Source organism: Squalius cephalus (genome assembly GCF_949319135.1).
Source record: "Squalius cephalus genome assembly, chromosome: 5".
NCBI classification, from domain to species: Eukaryota; Metazoa; Chordata; class Actinopteri; order Cypriniformes; family Leuciscidae; genus Squalius; species Squalius cephalus.
The window spans coordinates 3,280,894-3,298,581 of record NC_137126.1 but is presented as its reverse complement, the minus strand read 5'-3'; the positions used below and the strand labels follow the sequence as shown (position 1 = coordinate 3,298,581).

Here is a 17,688-nt window from a genome sequence, read left to right as displayed (position 1 = left end):
ATCAGGTTTAAAGTGAATAGTGAAGCGGCCATTTTATTTCATTTCAAATTTATGAAAGACTTAACTCACAAGGGATTATTTAATACAGTCTTGAGAGCTTCTGCCAGGTCTTTGGACTCCATTGCATTGATATCAAGGACAACAGCAGCTCCTTTGGTTTTCATGTGCATCAGGTTGTCAGGCTGGTCAGCAAACAGTGGCAAGCCCACCATTGGGACGCCATGATAAATAGCCTCATACAGTCCATTTGTCCCGCCATGGGTAATGAAGGCCTTCGTTTTTGGATGTCCTATCAGATAAAATGAAGTCAGTATCTATTTGACACCAGTTATTGTTCTTTGTGTATAATGAGCACACATGACAACACTTTCCTTACCAAGCAAATCATTCTGTGGGATCCAGTCGAAGAGTTTTGTATTGGGGGCGAGAGATTCTGGTGTTTTTCCACTGTAACGCCAAATAACCTGTGCAAATACACATATGGAGAAAGTACTCTGTTACTAACGTAACCTCTGTACACTGAGATAACTGGAACGAGTACTGGATAGCAAGACGCAATGTGGAAAACTCCTTTTCCTCCGATTACTGAAGAAGATTATAGAATAACGCAGCGGAGCTGCACGAACCTATGGGGAGAAAGCCCGCCAGAGCCCGCCAAAATGGGCGGGGCTCTCCCTCTATATTAGCGGGCAATCTGCCATAGGGAATCATTTTAATTCGACTGAAGCGACGAACGCCGAGTCATGCAGCGTGAAAAAGTACGGCCGGTGACGCGGTACTCAGGGAACCAAGGTTATGTTAACCGAGTAAGTTCCCTTTCGATACGGTTCACTCGTACTGCGTCACTAAACTCAATGGGAACCCAGTGCAATCTTGCCATGCTTAGAACTGCGGAACGACAATCGTTCTGGGACCCTGGCCCAGTCGCAAGAATAAGGGCCCAAGGGTGCCAAGTTTAATATAGGGCGATATAACTCAGACTACATGTCGGAGTCGCATGGAGGGTTCTAGCGGGTTGAGCTCACGTAGAGGTCAATGCCCAGCTTACACAGACAGGACCTGTGCTTGTAGTGCAGGGACATCCAGGTTAGAGAATCTGGTGAATGTGGATGGCGAGGACCAGCCGGCCGCCACACAAATGTCACCAATGGACACTCTGTTGGACCATGCCCAGGGTGAGGCCATGCCTCTGGTGGAGTGTGCTTTAACTCCGATGGGGCACTGTGCCCATCGAAGCGTAGGCCTGTGCAATTGCGTCCACTATCCAGTGGAACAGTCTTTGCTTCGTGACCGGATGCCTTTTACCGGATGCCTTTTACTGCGGCCACCGAAGCACACAAAGAGCTGCTCTGACTGCCTGAACGGGGCAGAGTGCTCGATATATACTCTTAAGGCCGAACAGGGCAGAGTAAATAAGACTCCTGCTCACTCTCAGATGGGGGAAAAGCAAAGAGAGTGATAACCTGTGAGTCGAGAGGACCTTCAGCACATAGCCGTGTCTTTGTCTGAGGATGACCTTACGGTTGTTAGGCCCAAACTCAAGGCAAGAAGCACTCACAGAGAGTGCTTGTAGGTCACCCACTCGCTTGACCGATGCTAAGGCTAGCAGGAGAGCGGTCTTTAGTGAAAGGGGCCGTAATTCGGCCAGCTGGAGTGACTCGAAGGGAGGGCCTTTGAGGGCCCTGAGGACCGTAGACAGGTCCCATGTAGGAAATATGAGGGGGCGGGATGGGTTTAGCATGGAAGGGGTGCGACCCTTATCTAGCAGCTCCTGGAGGAACGACGGTACAGATGAAATGTCACAGGATTGTCGGTCTTCACTCTTAACTGCGCACCAGCTGGAGAAGACAGACCATTTAAGGGTATATAGGTGTCTTGTGGACAGGGTCCAGCCTCAGAAATATTGTTCAGGACTCTCGCAGGGAGGTCCATCGGCTCCCATCGAGGGGCCAAAGGAGAAGGGCCCACAGCTGTGGTTGGGGGTGCCAGATTGTTCCTTTCACTTGGGAAAGGAGGTCCTTCCTCAGTGGAATTGGGGCTGCTGAGAGCAGCTGTGTCTACTCTGGGAACTACAGTTGGTTCCTCCAGAGGGAACTACCAGAAAGACTGCGCGTCTGTCCTCCCTTATCCATCTGATGACCTGAGGGAGCAGCATAACTGAAGGGAAGACATATAGGGGAAGGCTGGGCCATTTGTAGGCCAGTGGGTCCCTGTCCCTTGAGAAATATATTGGGCAGAAGATTCTCCCAAGATCATATGAACCGTTGGGGGGGTGAAATATCCACACTTTCGAGGACACGTTTCCGCGGGACAGCATGTCTGCCCCTTGGTTCAATCTGGCACGTGAGACGCTATCAGCAAGCGCAGGTTGGGTTGTGCCCATAAGAGGAAGCGTCTCACCAGTTTGTACAGAGGTCTCGATCTGAGTCTACCTTGGTAGTTTATGTAGGACACCACTGCCATGTTGTCATTGTGCCATTTCAGATCTGGCAGGAAGGTTCTGAGGGCCAGAAAGACTGCCAGCATTTCCAGGCAGCTGATATGAAGCCTTTTTTCTGCGCTCAACCAGTAGCCTGAAGTCGGCCTGCCCTCACACAGAGCTCCCCAACCCGTGTTGGAAGCGTCTGTTGAGACTACCTTCCTTCTGGAGACCATTACCAGATATATGCCTGATTGGAACCAACGAGGGTCCTTCTAAAGGGTCAGGGCCATGATGCAGCCATGATCCACCCTGATGCAGACAAGCATGGGCTGGAACTCTGGGTATCAGACAGTATTGTTGGGGTCGCATGTGAAGAAGTACTGGTGACGTGGAGGCAATGAGGCCCAGCATCCTCTGAAACTTGCTGCGGGGGGGGGGGGGGGGGGGTGTCAAGGTGAGAACCCAACCTGAAAGATGCCACAAGCCGATCCTGATTCCCAGGCTTTCCAAATGGCCGAGGAGCACAGATCTGTGAGTGTCTAGATCTGGGCTAGAATGAGCTAGTCGTCAAGGTAATTCAGGTCGCGCACTCCCTTCTGTCTTAGAGGGGAGAGGACCTTGCACTTCGTGAAAGTGCGTGGAGCAAGAGACAGTACGAATGGAAGGACTGCATACTGATAAGCCACCGCCTCGAACGCGATTCTCAAGAACGGTCTGTGATGGGGGGATATCTGGATATGAAAGTATGTGTCTTTCAGATCCACTGAGAAAAACCAATCCCCTGAGCACACTTGCGAGAGGATTTGTTTCAATGTTTTCAAACATATTGAATGGCCGTTTCATAAGGGCGCAGTTCAGATGTCTGAGGTCGAGGATGGGCCTGAGGCCGCCATCCTTCTTTGGAACGAGGAAAGAGCGGCTGTAAAAGCCTGACCCGCTGTAGGTCGGAGGAACTGTTTCTACAGCTCCTTCCGTTAGCAAATTCATCACTTCGGTGTGGAGGACATGGGCCACGTTGCTCCCTACCAAGGTGGTGACGACACCCCTGAAGCGGAGAGGCCTGCAAGCAAATTGCAGCGTGTTCAATACCTATCTTGACACTCCAGGGATGGCTTTCCAAGCCTCGGCCCGGGTGGCAAGGGGGACAGGCCGCAGCAAGACTTAGCCTGCTCCTCTTCCTTCCTGAAGGATCAGGATGGCTTCTGAGGTGCAGGACCCAGCGTTATCTTAGGCCGGGGACCTAGGGGTAGCTCAATGAGAGCAGTTCATCTCAGTGAGCACGGCTTCTGCGTGGGATTAACTTTATTATTGCTATAAAGAGACAAAAAAAGTTACACACCTTTTGTGGGATCTGACCAAGAGCAGAAGCAATAGTGTTTGCTCTTTCCATCGTCAGGTTGTTGATCATGGAACCCAATGAGAAAACAACAATGCCATGATCTCCTGAGGTCTGAACAAACTTCTCCAGTTCCTAAAAGACACACAAATGACCATATACTTTAACTCAAAAACAGAAAACAAGACTTGAACCACCATATACACCATGTAAACTACTTAACAGTAAACATATTTACATAGGAAATAGCAATCACAGGGAAAAGAACCCACAAAAAACATAATACACTCTAACATACTCTAAAAACTTGATATTTCTACCAAGGGTCAAGGTTCGGATGGTTTGCATGACCCAGTTTGTCCCTGATGGTAGATGACATAATTGCACCAACTGGGTCCAAAAAGCATCCCCTTGACTGTCCCTCCCCCCCCCTCTCCTTTTACCCAGCTTTTAATTAGTGACCTAAATGGAAGATATTTTCCATCAGAAATGTCATCTCAAAGTGTTCCATATGCAGTTTACAAAATGGGATTACATTGCAAATCCATAGTTTCTTTTAAGGTCAACCGAGCCAAATCCCTCTCCAAAGTTACAATGTTACTTGATCTATTCAAGTGAGGATTCCTTAATTTATAAATTCTGCTTGTTTTAATACAAATTAAATTAAAATGTAAAGGCATCAAAAATATTTCAGAAGAGCAGATATTTCAAAATAATATATGGCAAAGCAAAGTCATTACCTTTGACAGAGGTTTGGCGGGTTTGCAGTGCAGTCCTCCAACAAATTTAAAATTAGGCAGGAGTGGGCGTGGATACTCAAAATCCCAGTAAGTTCTAATCAACCAGATGTCAGCTTTCCCCATGGTCTCACACATTGTTGTAGGTTTGCCTGCGACATAAGAAATATTTCTACTCAGTTGATGTACAGTAGGTCAAGTCACAAGTTTAAACAGTATCCGGAAGACTAGCTTACTGCACAATTAAAGCATAAAAGTCAGCCCAGATCAAACAAACAATAGTTACCCCTTATTTCAGTGTAAAGCCGGTCAAAAGTAAACCTCATGTTCAATCCAAATATGGTTGTATACATGATGTAAAGGAGCATGTTTTCCACTCTCTCTGGGAAGCTCATATGGTCAGTGAGGTGACCCTGCACAGCGACTGCAGGAACATAGGATGGTGGTGTGGGGATCTGACCGCAAAAATGCTCGAAATTATATGCGAACGTTGAGCGTAGTGAGAGGACGTGCGGGATTTTCAGCGTCTCTGCCATCAAGTCAGCGCATGACATCATTGGATCAGATAAAAGCACATCATAATGAGATTCCCGAAGCGTGTGCATAAGATCCTCATTGTGGAACATGCCCTTGCATGTATCAGCAGCAAGCACCATGAAGTTGGACATCACTCGTCTGATCATGGAGAGTTTCTCGAATGTGGTGGTTGTGTTGGTCATCCAGAGATGAATAAAGTCCATCCACACAGCATTGGCGTCTTCTTTCACCATGTTGACTTTAAACACATTGAAGTTGAACCGCTCCTTCCGTGTGTACTGTACAGTAGGAGATGAAGAACTGACCAGAACTGTCACGCTGTGGTTCTTATCAACTAACGCGTCTACGATTGAACGCATGTTGTGCCAGTGGCTGAACTCGCCTGGCAACACCAAAACCCTGCCAGCCTCTACTCCACACAGCAGTGCGAACACAAGCAAAGTCCCAGAAACCATGGTCTGTGTGACCATGTCTGAAGTGTTTGTGCCTTTGGAAAAGTGCAGTGTAATTTATGGAACAGTGACCCAAATGCAAGATTTGCACAACAGGATTTGGGCAAAGGTCGTGTTGCATTATGGAGGGTATAGGTGCACTTTGTCATTTTGCCAAAAGATAATATCTTGCACTTTCACTCAATTCCCATTCTAAATGGTTTATTTTGCAATACTGCAAGGAATATGCAAATGTTGTGAACAACACTGTTGTAATAACAGCTTTATTTTGTTTTTACAATATGTAAGTGCAATTCTGAGTCAGATGTCAGTTTATAGCAGGGGTTTTCAACCTTGATAGACTCGGGTTTATTATAGTCTAGTTCTAGTTCATGTCTATCATGACAACCCCTAGTAAAAAAAGTACTTTATTGTATTTGAAATATATTCCTTTTTCAATAGTAGGCTACATTGCAAATACTAACGCATTTTTTACTATCTTTATATATATTAAATAATGTATAGCATCATGCTTTTACCTATTTTCACAAAACAACTTTTAACACACTTTAAAATAATTGTACATTAGAAAAATATACTTGAAATTAAAATTCTGTTTATTTTTTAAAAGTGTATTAATTTGCCCTTTATTAAAAATATATTTTAGGTATATTTTAAAGGAGCTGTATGTAAGAAATGTATTTCAATTAATCATAAAATGGCCCTGATATGTCACTAAACATTAAGAAATCATGTTCATTTCAAATACTTATATCACTGACAACAGTAGTACGGCCAGGATATTGTCATTTAAAAGTGAAGTTGCAGCCCTCAACTGATGTTGATGTTGTCATGTTGTGTTTTGGCCTGAAGCCCCACCCTCCACCTATCTACCAATCACGAAGTCAGTAGTGTTTCTGCAACCGGGTTGCCAGCTCTGCTCTAGTTACCACAGCTGCAGCTACAAACGTTCCTGCTGGATCCTGCAGCCTATCTGGCAACCTCGAGTCAGGGGGGAGGGGGAGGGGATATACCACTCTACAGTAATTTGAAAGTGATTGCAGTACCAGTTTTGGCCACAATCTTACATACAGTTCCTTTAACTGTGTGCTAGAAATGACCATTTTAACAATGCATTGGAAGTATACTTTCAAAATACATTATAGTATACAATAGTATTTTGTACAAAGTATAGAATAATAAATAAATGAAATAGTATAAAATACATTTAAGAGAAGGTTTTTCTCAATCTTTTACACTGGCCAAATAGTATTTTTAATTGCTTTATATTTTTAATGGAAACAGATAGGCCTTATTGTGCATTATTGATCATTATTTGCATGAAAATATTTTCTCAGACCATGAGTTCTGCTATTATCATGCGCTAAGCAATCCTCGCTGTAGTTAAAACATTAAAACACAGCATGTCACAGGAAAAGTGTTCAACAGCATCATATAAAAAATGTTCTAACTTCTCTGTAATGTTTTCATGCATTTTAAGTGCTTAACTCCATTCATGAGAACGGCATATTTAATCTAAATGTGTACATCAGATGTAAAACATAGTTTAAATCATTCTTTTATTTATTTAAACGGTTATGATTAGGACTCATAATGAAGGTTTTCCTTCATCTGCCGTCAGTCCCTCACTCAGATCACCATCGGTGTCGCCAAACTGCTCCCGTCTCCAAAATGTTCGTACGCAATATGCATGGATCAGAGTTTGCGTGCATTTGCGCAAATTTTCCCGTCACGTTTGTTTTTATAAATCACAACTTATGCATCAGAAGTGGCGTATGCCTCTTTCAGGGCATCTTTTGTGCGTATGCATGACGGTTATAAATGAAGCCCCAGTCCTCACGGTTCGGCACGCATGTGATTCGCGGGTTAACTGCTAAATATAACCATGAAAGTAAAAAAAAAAAAAAAAAAAAAAAAAAAAGATGGCGTTTTCCACTTATGATATCATTTCTAGTGAGAAAAGTATTATTGTAGTCATTAAATATTCACTTATAAACAGGGGGGTAAAGCGTACCACCCCCCGGCCGCCATTGGCTAACAAGCCATCACCCTGCTGTTATTGACTCCCATTCATTTTGGCGTCACTTTGACAGCGAATAACTTTACATCTGAGGCGTTTGAAGACTCTATTTGACCATTGTTTATTTATAAAGAAACACGACAATGTATTAAAGGCTCCATTACCTTGTATCTTATGTTATGGCCCTGTAGAAGCAGTTTTTGTAAAAGTAGGCTAACGATTGCGTCATAACCACACGACTCTCTGGAAATTACGTATGGACAGGAGGAGAGACGCTCGCAGTCAATCAGGGGGACGTGGAGGCATAAAGTCCGATAAAGTCAAGGGAGAAGCCCATAGAGAGTCATAAAGTTGCCCCTGCTCCTAGCTCATGGACAGCTCCTACTCACGCTCTCCGTCTCGGCAAGATTCGGAAGGGAATGATTCAGATTTCTCTCGGCACAGCTACTAGAAGACTTACAAGTGTCAGACAGGTTGCTCACGTCACATCTACGTCGTCAAGCTCAGTTTGAGTCTGCGCAGTACGCTCAGCCATCAGGAAGTGAGAGCTTCTAATTGACTTCACTTTTCTCCGTTGAAATCTATGGGGTCGCTGTGTCCATTTCTTTTACTGTTTATGGTTTCAGACATCGCTCAGACAATAAATTGAATCCTCTTTCGCGTTTACTTGCACTTGAACAGACATACACACAAAATTCTGTCAAAATTCTGTCTCTGTCTCGGCAAGTATTCTCTCAATTATGTCATTAGATTAGTGAACAGTTGAGAAAGAACCGGATGTGTGTCAGTATATTCGGTTCGTGCATTCTGTCTTAAAGTGACAGCAGCCTAATATTCCTGCTGTTGTCTGTGTCATTAATGTTAATAATAATAATAAAAAAACATCATTATCCTCATCCACCATGTTCAAAAGAAATGAAGATAGTGAGCAGTCAGGTGGAAAGTGATGATGACAGCTTGTAGGATAAGTGTGGAGTACCCAAGCAGCATAGGTGCTCCCTTGAGAACCAGACCAAAAAAGTTATGTGCACCTCTGCGTTAAAAATGTACATTATTTTTTTTAACAATGAAAATATAACTTTGCTATATGTACGATGTTAATAAAAACATGTTTCACAGTCTGTGAAAACTGCATATGCCGCATTAAAGAGAGAATGTCATGCATCAGTTCGGCAGGCATCTGAATTGTTTTGGACAAAATCTGAATGTCACTATCAGTAATTCCCTTCAGAGGGACGGGTTGCACAGACTGTGGCAAGCCATTTAGACTTTTATCAATTATATGAACTCTTGATATAAACAATTCATTTTCCACTATATATATATATATATATATATATATATATTAATTCTTGATATCAACAATGGCAGCAACCCTCGCAGAAATACCAATTCTTGATATCTGTAATTTATCATAGGCTGCCATTCAAATTCAATTGCTGATATATAGAATTGATTTCTTAGTTGAAATTCCAAATTCTCATATCAGAAATACAATCATTTCTGATAATTACATGGTTTGCTACCACGTATTACGTAATTATTGATAGAAAATTACTTAGAAAATTATATTTCTAAGAAATGCATAGCTGATATGTTTCAACTAAGAAATCAATTATATAAAAAAAATCCAATTTCTGATATCAAGAATTAGTATTTCAAAAAGTGAAAATGTAATTCTTGATATCAATAATTCATACCCTGGGAATGTATAAATGTCAAAACGCTTGCCATACACGGACAGCAGGCTCCATATTATTTTTGATATAGCCTATATATTTTTGATTTTCCCTCACAATTGCGAATTTCCATCTCACTAAAACTACGAAGTGCGAGAAAAAGTCAGAATTGTGAGATTTGTTTCAGTGTTGTAAGCTTCCATATTAAGCTTATTCTAGCTCAACTACACTTTCCACAATAAAGATGTTCATGAGAAGAAAAAAACATTCGTGAACGCTTGCGTGAGTCCTTACCTAATATTTCACTGTAGTAATTATCCAAACTCATCAAGACCATCCGAAACCCGACGGAATAAAAAACATAACTAATCATATTTTTCACTCTTTCCATGAAGCACATGTGATCTGTCATCACCGACGGAGGAACCGGTACATAAGAGGGCGGTGAGGGCATCTGTCCACACATCCTCTCCATGGAAAACCCGAGTGAAACCCGCAGAGAGAGTACGAGTGGCAGATCCAGAATCTCTGCCAGCAAGTCACTGCATAAGAACATGGGATCATAAAAGAGAACATCAAACTTTAAATCCCTCAAGCGCGCGATCAGCGCGTCATTACGCAGCATGGAGTCGCACAAGGTGCGCTGAAATTCGTTCACTTTCCCCATCAGGTCCACGATCTGGAGACCAATTGTGACCATGCTTGGTGTGGGGTACTGCATCCAGATGTCGATCATCTGTTCGCTCACACTGTGCACCTCGTGCGCCTTCAGAGGCACGTCAAACACCAGGAACGGAAACCTCTCCTGCGCTGTGAAGTTCACGGTCGGCGAGGCGGAGTTCACCAGAACTGTCACGCTGTGATTGCGGTTCAGAAGCTCTTCCAGAATGTTGCGCATGTTGTGCCAGTGGCTGTATTCTCCCGGCAACACGAGCACATTGCCACCGTGCGTAAAGCTCACGGCAGTCAATAGGAAGATTAAGAAAAGTATGCATGACTTTCCCAAACACTGCATGGCAGAAACACTCGTGAAGACGCTGAACCACCGTTTCCGCTTTGCATCTGGACGATCTGGACTGAGAAGGTAGGCGTATCCAGGAAAGAATTTTAGGGCAAAGGGCGGGACAGCAGGACTTTGGAGGAAAGTGGTGTCACTAGTCAGGAAAACCATCACTACATTCTCTTGTGAAAAAGAAGTGCGCTTAATTGTACACTCTAAAAAATGCTGGGTTGTTTTAACCCAATTTTGGGTCAAATATGGACTAACCCAACGTTGGGTTAAAAATGCAATTTAAAAATGGACAAACCCAGCCGTTGGGTTACATTTTTAATGTAACCAATGCAATTTGTCTATTTTTAAATTACATTTTTGTCCATTTTTGATTTTGTTCAAAATGCAATTTGTCCATTTTTTAAATTGCATTTTTAACCCAACGTTGGGTTAGTTATGCTGGGTTATTTGACCCAAAATTGGGTTAAAACAACCCATCATTTTTTAGAGTGTATTGAATGTGAACTTGTAGGCCTGCATTTATTAAATAACTGTACTTGCCGACTATATAATATTAATAAAATAAAAGGTTAAGTGTAGGCTACATAAAGAGAGAATGTACACTTTCACTACTTTTTTTAAAAAGTGCACTTTGTAATAATGTCAAAAAGTTTTACTTTAAAGTACATTTTAACTGTATAGTGTGTTATTCAATATTACATTTAAAGGTAATATATTTTAAATGTATAATTGCAACTCATCATTACAATATAAATTTGTAAATACAAATAAATTTGAATATGACATACAAGTTTCAATAAATGACTAAAGTAGATTTCAGTTTACCACAAATTCTTGTTGGTACACTTTACCCATATTTCAAAGACAATAGAAGTAATTCGCCTATGAAATTATATGTAATGATATACTTAAGTCCTAAGTTTGTTAAAAAGCACTCTTAAGTTCAGCTAAGTGCATTTAATATAATTTTACACTGTAATACATTCACATTTAATTGCAAGTAACATGCAGAACTCTCAGAAATCACTACAGTCAGTTTGCACTTTAAGTACATTTCCATTATAATTACTAAATTACTAAAGTATGATAACATGTACTTTTTCATAAAGATTATTAAATTAATAAACAAAATAACCATAAATAAGAAAATAATAAGGATATAACCTGGAGAGATCTGAGCAGTTTGAGGATAGTGCCACCTACAGGCCATGAAAAAGAAAAAGAAAAGAGCTATTTTTTGCCTATTTGGGAAAGTCCTAGTCGAGACCAGACAACGAAGGTGTGTGTGGTGCAGGCTTTTGTAGTGTGGAGCAGATGAGGGTGATTACTGGCGGGTGTGTGCAGGTGAGAGTCAGAGAGGATGATGGGAACTGTAGTGTGGCAGGTGAATCGTGACAGCATCTTGATGACACATGGTGAAAATTAATGCTCTTGACAACTTTGAAAAAGAAAGAAGGCAACAAATGGAGGGAACGGCCCATATAATCCTCTGATAATGTAGTTTGCCGGATGTTCTACTCCAGTGCACTTGAGGTTGAAATCACAGCATGGCAAAGTGCACATTATCAGTGGTTTTATGTTTCTTGTATTGTGTGTAAAGGTTGTGGCCATTCAGAATGACAATGAAGTTTTATAAAGAATAAGGGAAGCTATGCAAAGGGGGTTGGGACTCTACAACCTTCTAACTCATGTTGTTCAGTTGCTTATTAGGACTTTGACTAGTCTGTAGAATAAAATACTGTTGAAAGTTCTTGCCAGAGATGCAAGTTTAATTGGTCATCCATAATTTGTTGAATTGTTCATGTCTTTTTTTTATGTTTAAGACCATTTGTAAACACTTTGTATAATCCGGTTATATGCGCAAGTGTCACATGACACTGATTCAGAACACAGGAATTAAGAGGCGTGGCTCAAAAAAGAAAAATCCTGTGTTTCACAACATTTTATATGGAAAATTGTTTTACAATAACTGATTACGTAACGACTACAAATGATGATATGTTTCTTCTTTTTATAAATAACCTTGGTTGATTAAAGTTTTGAACTGAAATGAAGAATTGTGACACATAGTGTACCCAGCCAACACGTTTATGTGGGGCCCATATGGGTTACAAATGGGCGACAGGGGTACAGAGTGGGCATGGGCTCAAAATGGGCTTCTTATCTGGGGCCCATATGGGTTACAAATGGGCTACAGGGGTACAGAGTGGACATGGGCTCAAAAGGGGCTTCTTATCTGGGGCCCATATGGGTTACAAATGGGCTACAGGGGTACAGATGGACATGGGCTCAAAAGGGGCTTCTTATCTGGGGCCCATATGGGTTACAAATGGGCTACAGGGGTACAGATGGACATGGGATCAAAAGGGGCTTCTTATCTGGGGCCCATATGGGTTACAAATGGGCTACAGGGGTACAGATGGACATGGGATCAAAAGGGGCTTCTTATCTGGGGCCCATATGGGTTACAAATGGGCTACATGGGTACAGATGGACATGGGCTCAAAAGGGGCTTCTTATCTGGGGCCCATATGGGTTACAAATGGGCTACAGGGGTACAGATGGACATGGGATCAAAAGGGGCTTCTTATCTGGGGCCCATATGGGTTACAAATGGGCTACAGGGGTACAGAGTGGACATGGGCTCAAAATGGGCTTCTTATCTGGGGCCCATATGGGTTACAAATGGGCTACAGGGGTACAGATGGACATGGGCTCAAAAGGGGCTTCTTATCTGGGGCCCATATGGGTTACAAATGGGCTACAGGGGTACAGATGGACATGGGATCAAAAGGGGCTTCTTATCTGGGGCCCATATGGGTTACAAATGGGCTACAGGGGTACAGATGGACATGGGATCAAAAGGGGCTTCTTATCTGGGGCCCATATGGGTTACAAATGGGCTACAGGGGTACAGATGGACATGGGCTCAAAAGGGGCTTCTTATATGGGGCCCATATGGGTTACAAATGGGCTACAGGGGTACAGAGTGGACATGGGCTCAAAATGGGCTTCTTATCTGGGGCCCATATGGGTTACAAATGGGCTACAGGGGTACAGATGGACATGGGCTCAAAAGGGGCTTCTTATCTGGGGCCCACTTGGGTCAACTAAGTAGGTCCAACATGGGCAAACCCAGATGGGCTCCCTATGTGAGACCTAGTCAGTTCACTAATGGGAAATGAGTAGGCTACATACCCAGCCAGCACATGACCGACCTTCAACGTTGAAATATGGTTGAAATAATGTCAGTTTGTTGTTGAAAAAGATTAACAAAAACCATTCTAAATCAACGTTGACATTTTTACAAGATCCCCAGCCAACACATGTGGGGCCCAAACGGGCTGCAAATGGGCTGATATCCGGGGCTCACCTGGGCTACCCAACTGGGAACCCAGCTAATTTTGGTTTTGTTGGCCACGGATTCACGCGCAAACATTTACATCACGTTTCCCAGCTCAACGTGGATTCATCCGCAGACACCAGAGGACAATCTGGACAGAGCTTGCAAATATATTTGTTTACATTTTTTTTTTTTTTTTTTTTTTTTTTTTGTGTGTGTGTGCTTCCCTTGCAATGATACACATTTCTGATGGGATTGCCATGCTTAAAGTTTATGTTTACATTTTTAATCATCATGTAACAACTAACAGTCTCAAAGATGACATTACTAGGGCTGGATTTATTGGATGGGATGCACGCTACAATGTTCCATTCATTCATCAACTGAAAACAGGTTGACTAATCGATTCTTGGGATTTAAGAATTGATATTGTTTCGTAAAAATGAGAATCAAATAAAATCGAGAAATCAATATTTTTTACCCAGCCCTTGACATTACTCAGTTCATGTAGTGTGAATGTTATAATGGCAAACGTTTTTTTTTTTTTAAATTTAAGATTGTTTGAAGGAATGATATAAGAAAATACTGCTTTTTAAGGACTTTTCATTGAATAATTTCTTCTTTCCCCCTCTTCAGATTCGCCAAGGACCAGCTGATTACTGGCAATTTGGTGGAGGATTATTCTTTAGCTGCTACATTGCACTATCACTTCTGGTACAGATTCATTGGCCTTTTGTGTTATTTTTTATTTTACTTGATTTAATAAATTACTTTTAATTAGTAGCCTACAATGTATGGTTAGGATTCTGAATTAAAACAGTGTAATGTTTCTCCACAAATATTATCAGAAATATACGGAGCCCCCAGGGGTCAGGCAAATTGTTGAAACAATATAAACCTGCATTGAAAGATATAGGCCTAATTCAAAGAGCAACAGACCACAACCCTCTCAGCTCAACACCACAATTTGTTGATTTCTTCATCTGTTTTAAAGATGAAATCATGACCTTATCATTATAGTAATCGTAACTGACACATGGGAGTAATATTAATTTTTTTACAATTCCATGTTGGGGCTCTGAAGAATTGCTTGTGTGAATACATAAAATGTGTTTTAGAATGGATAGTGTTGTATACTTTGTTTTCTACCCGACTAATTGAACTGTAAAGTGAAAATCTTGTACATGACTTATTTTGTATTGAGTTTTTCTTGCTTTTATTTATACAGGATAGTACAGACAGCAGGCAAGAAGTGAAGAGGAAGTGATGGCATCAGGAGCAGCACAACCAAAAGCTTGTGACCCCATGGAAGTTGTCCGAGTGCGTGGAAGAACAAGTGTAAGTGCAGAAGCCGATCTTAGGATGTAGTGGAGGAAGTGTATATGAAGAAGATATAAAGGAGCCAACTTGTTTAGTTTTTAAAATTGAACTAAGAGCCAGTGCAAATGTTGTAAAACAGGAGAAATATGTTCTGTAACATAACATTAGAGCGAGTAGACTTTGTAAAGTTGCTACTACTTACATGTCAAGTGATAAGCAATATTTGAGTTGGATGAATGATGGGCAAATATTTGGTTTTCTAACTTGTCCTGGGAACCCTCAGTACTGCACACCCACTTCAGATCTTGCAGTTTCTATAAATGAGCTAATGTGATGAATCCGGTATATTAGATGAGGGAAACGTACAAAGTCTGCATCTGAAAACTTAGGCAGCTGACTCATTGCCTCGCTGCCCTATCAGGCAACGACTTAGCAGGCAGCGTTTACACACTAAGGTGCCTCACAAAACCGATTTAGTTTAGTTTTTATTTATTTGAGCAGTAACCATTCTGATTTCAGACAGACTTATGAGGCAGCATAACGGTTTAATGATCTTCAACACTAATTATTTTTTAGAAATTACTTCAAAGTGGTAAAAGTTGGTCAAAATGTACATTTTGTGCTTCCAATATGTGCAGTGCAGGGGGTGTTCCAGGACAGGTTTGCAAACCCCTTATCTAGATACACTTGATGTGGGGCACCAAAAGGCTAACCTGACACATCTGATTGAACTGTGAAAAGGAATTAAAAAAGTGGCATAATGGTTGACTGATTTATTTTCTCTTTTCAAAGGGCCGTTGGGAGAGCGACAACAGAGGAGTGAGAAGCTGCACGGTTATTGTTTTGTTTGTGAAATGGTTAATTTTTCAGATATGCATATATAACGTGTGCATATATATATATATATATATATTACTTTTTTCTTTTCTTGTTTTGTGATACTTGTACTTGCTTAATAAAGTAACTTTAAAAGTGAACTACTGGTTTCTGTTCATTGAATACCTTTAACATTTTAGTATAGTTTAGTGGATTACATGTAATGATTGTATTTAGGGGTTTACTGTAAAATAAGGTAACCCAAACAGACAAATATGGTAGCCCATATATATACCCGTTGTGGCCCATAAGAGCCCTAGATAAGACCTATCTGGGTCCCATCATCAACCCATCTGGGCAGATTCCTGTAGGCCCTAAATGGGTGCTACCTAGGTTACCCATATGGGCCATATATGGAGCCCATCAAGAGCCCATCATCAACCCATCTGGGCAGACTCCTGTATGCCCTAAATGGGTGCTACCTAGGTTACCCACATGGGCCCGATATGGAGCCCATCATCAACCCATGTGTGCAGACTCCTGTAGGCCCTAAATGGGTGCTACCTAGGTTACCCATATGGGCCAGATATGGAGCCCATCAAGAGCCCATCATCAACCCATGTGTGCAGACTCCTGTAGGCCCTAAATGGGTGCTACCTAGGTTACCCATATGGGCCAGATATGGAGCCCATCAAGAGCCCATCATCAACCCATCTGGGCAGACTCCTGTATGCCCTAAATGGGTGCTACCTAGGTTACCCACATGGGCCCGATATGGAGCCCATCAAGAGCCCATCATCAACCCATGTGTGCAGACTCCTGTAGGCCCTAAATGGGTGCTACCTAGGTTACCCATATGGGCCCGATATGGAGCCCATCAAGAGCCCATCATCAACCCATGTGTGCAGACTCCTGTAGGCCCTAAATGGGTGCTACCTAGGTTACCCATGTGGGCCCGATATGGAGCCCATCAAGAGCCCATCATCAACCCATGTGTGCAGACTCCTGTAGGCCCTAAATGGGTGCTACCTAGGTTACCCATATGGGCCAGATATGGAGCCCATCAAGAGCCCATCATCAACCCATGTGTGCAGACTCCTGTAGGCCCTAAATGGGTGCTACCTAGGTTACCCATATGGGCCAGATATGGAGCCCATCAAGAGCCCATCATCAACCCATCTGGGCAGACTCCTGTATGCCCTAAATGGGTGCTACCTAGGTTACCCACATGGGCCCGATATGGAGCCCATCAAGAGCCCATCATCAACCCATGTGTGCAGACTCCTGTAGGCCCTAAATGGGTGCTACCTAGGTTACCCATATGGGCCCGATATGGAGCCCATCAAGAGCCCATCATCAACCCATGTGTGCAGACTCCTGTAGGCCCTAAATGGGTGCTACCTAGGTTACCCATGTGGGCCCGATATGGAGCCCATCAAGAGCCCATCATCAACCCATGTGTGCAGACTCCTGTAGGCCCTAAATGGGTGCTACCTAGGTTACCCATATGGGCCCGATATGGAGCCCATCAAGAGCCCATCATCAACCCATGTGTGCAGACTCCTGTAGGCCCTAAATGGGTGCTACCTAGGTTACCCATATGGGCCCGATATGGAGCCCATCAAGAGCCCATCATCAACCTATCTGGGCTAACACATGTGGGACCACCACGGAAACCGCGGCCAAAATTAGCTGGGTTCCCAGTTGGGTAGCCCAGGTGGGCCCCGGATATCAGCCCATTTGCAGCCCGTTTGGGCCCCACATGGGTGTGTTGGCTGGGTAGTTTTAGTTCTTTGAGCTCCTTCTAATTCCCTGTGTTTAATCCCGGTTTTATATCCTTAATAACTATGTAAATATGAATCTTGTCACTGACTTTTTCCTCAGCTAGAATAAGGGAAGTCTTTCATCCATATTGTGACTTATGTCAAAGTGAAACTTTTTTTTTTTTTAACAAGACGACATGTAACGCGGGACTTGATTTTGTCTACCGGGAATTGATTGGATCGTATTTGTT

General features: G+C 42.5%; 2 protein-coding genes and 1 long non-coding RNA gene across 3 annotated transcripts in view; 1 reads left to right on the top strand and 2 right to left on the bottom strand.

Moving 5' to 3' along the window:
• The window catches only part of LOC307158294 (uncharacterized protein), a 30,264-nt gene that overhangs the window by 10,600 nt on the left and 1,976 nt on the right, over positions 1-17,688 (bottom strand). Inside the window, exons 2-5 of the mRNA XM_079870728.1 lie at positions 4,499-4,647; positions 3,762-3,893; positions 377-464; positions 70-289 (exon numbers count right to left, since the gene is read on the bottom strand). Of these exons, the coding sequence (XP_079726854.1) occupies positions 70-289; positions 377-464; positions 3,762-3,893; positions 4,499-4,647 (589 nt within the window). The remainder of the gene's footprint in view (positions 1-69; positions 290-376; positions 465-3,761; positions 3,894-4,498; positions 4,648-17,688) is intronic.
• Positions 9,404-10,344, bottom strand: ugt2a2 (UDP glucuronosyltransferase 2 family, polypeptide A2; the record flags this gene model as incomplete). The annotated part of the gene is made up of 1 exon (XM_079872639.1): positions 9,404-10,344. The coding sequence occupies exon 1, from the start codon at positions 10,196-10,198 to the stop codon at positions 9,404-9,406; it is 795 nt and encodes a 264-aa protein (XP_079728765.1). The 5' UTR covers positions 10,199-10,344.
• Positions 14,190-15,751, top strand: LOC307159036. Its single transcript, XR_013821331.1, has 3 exons — positions 14,190-14,252; positions 14,767-14,876; positions 15,651-15,751. It is a non-coding gene; the product is annotated as an uncharacterized lncRNA (long non-coding RNA).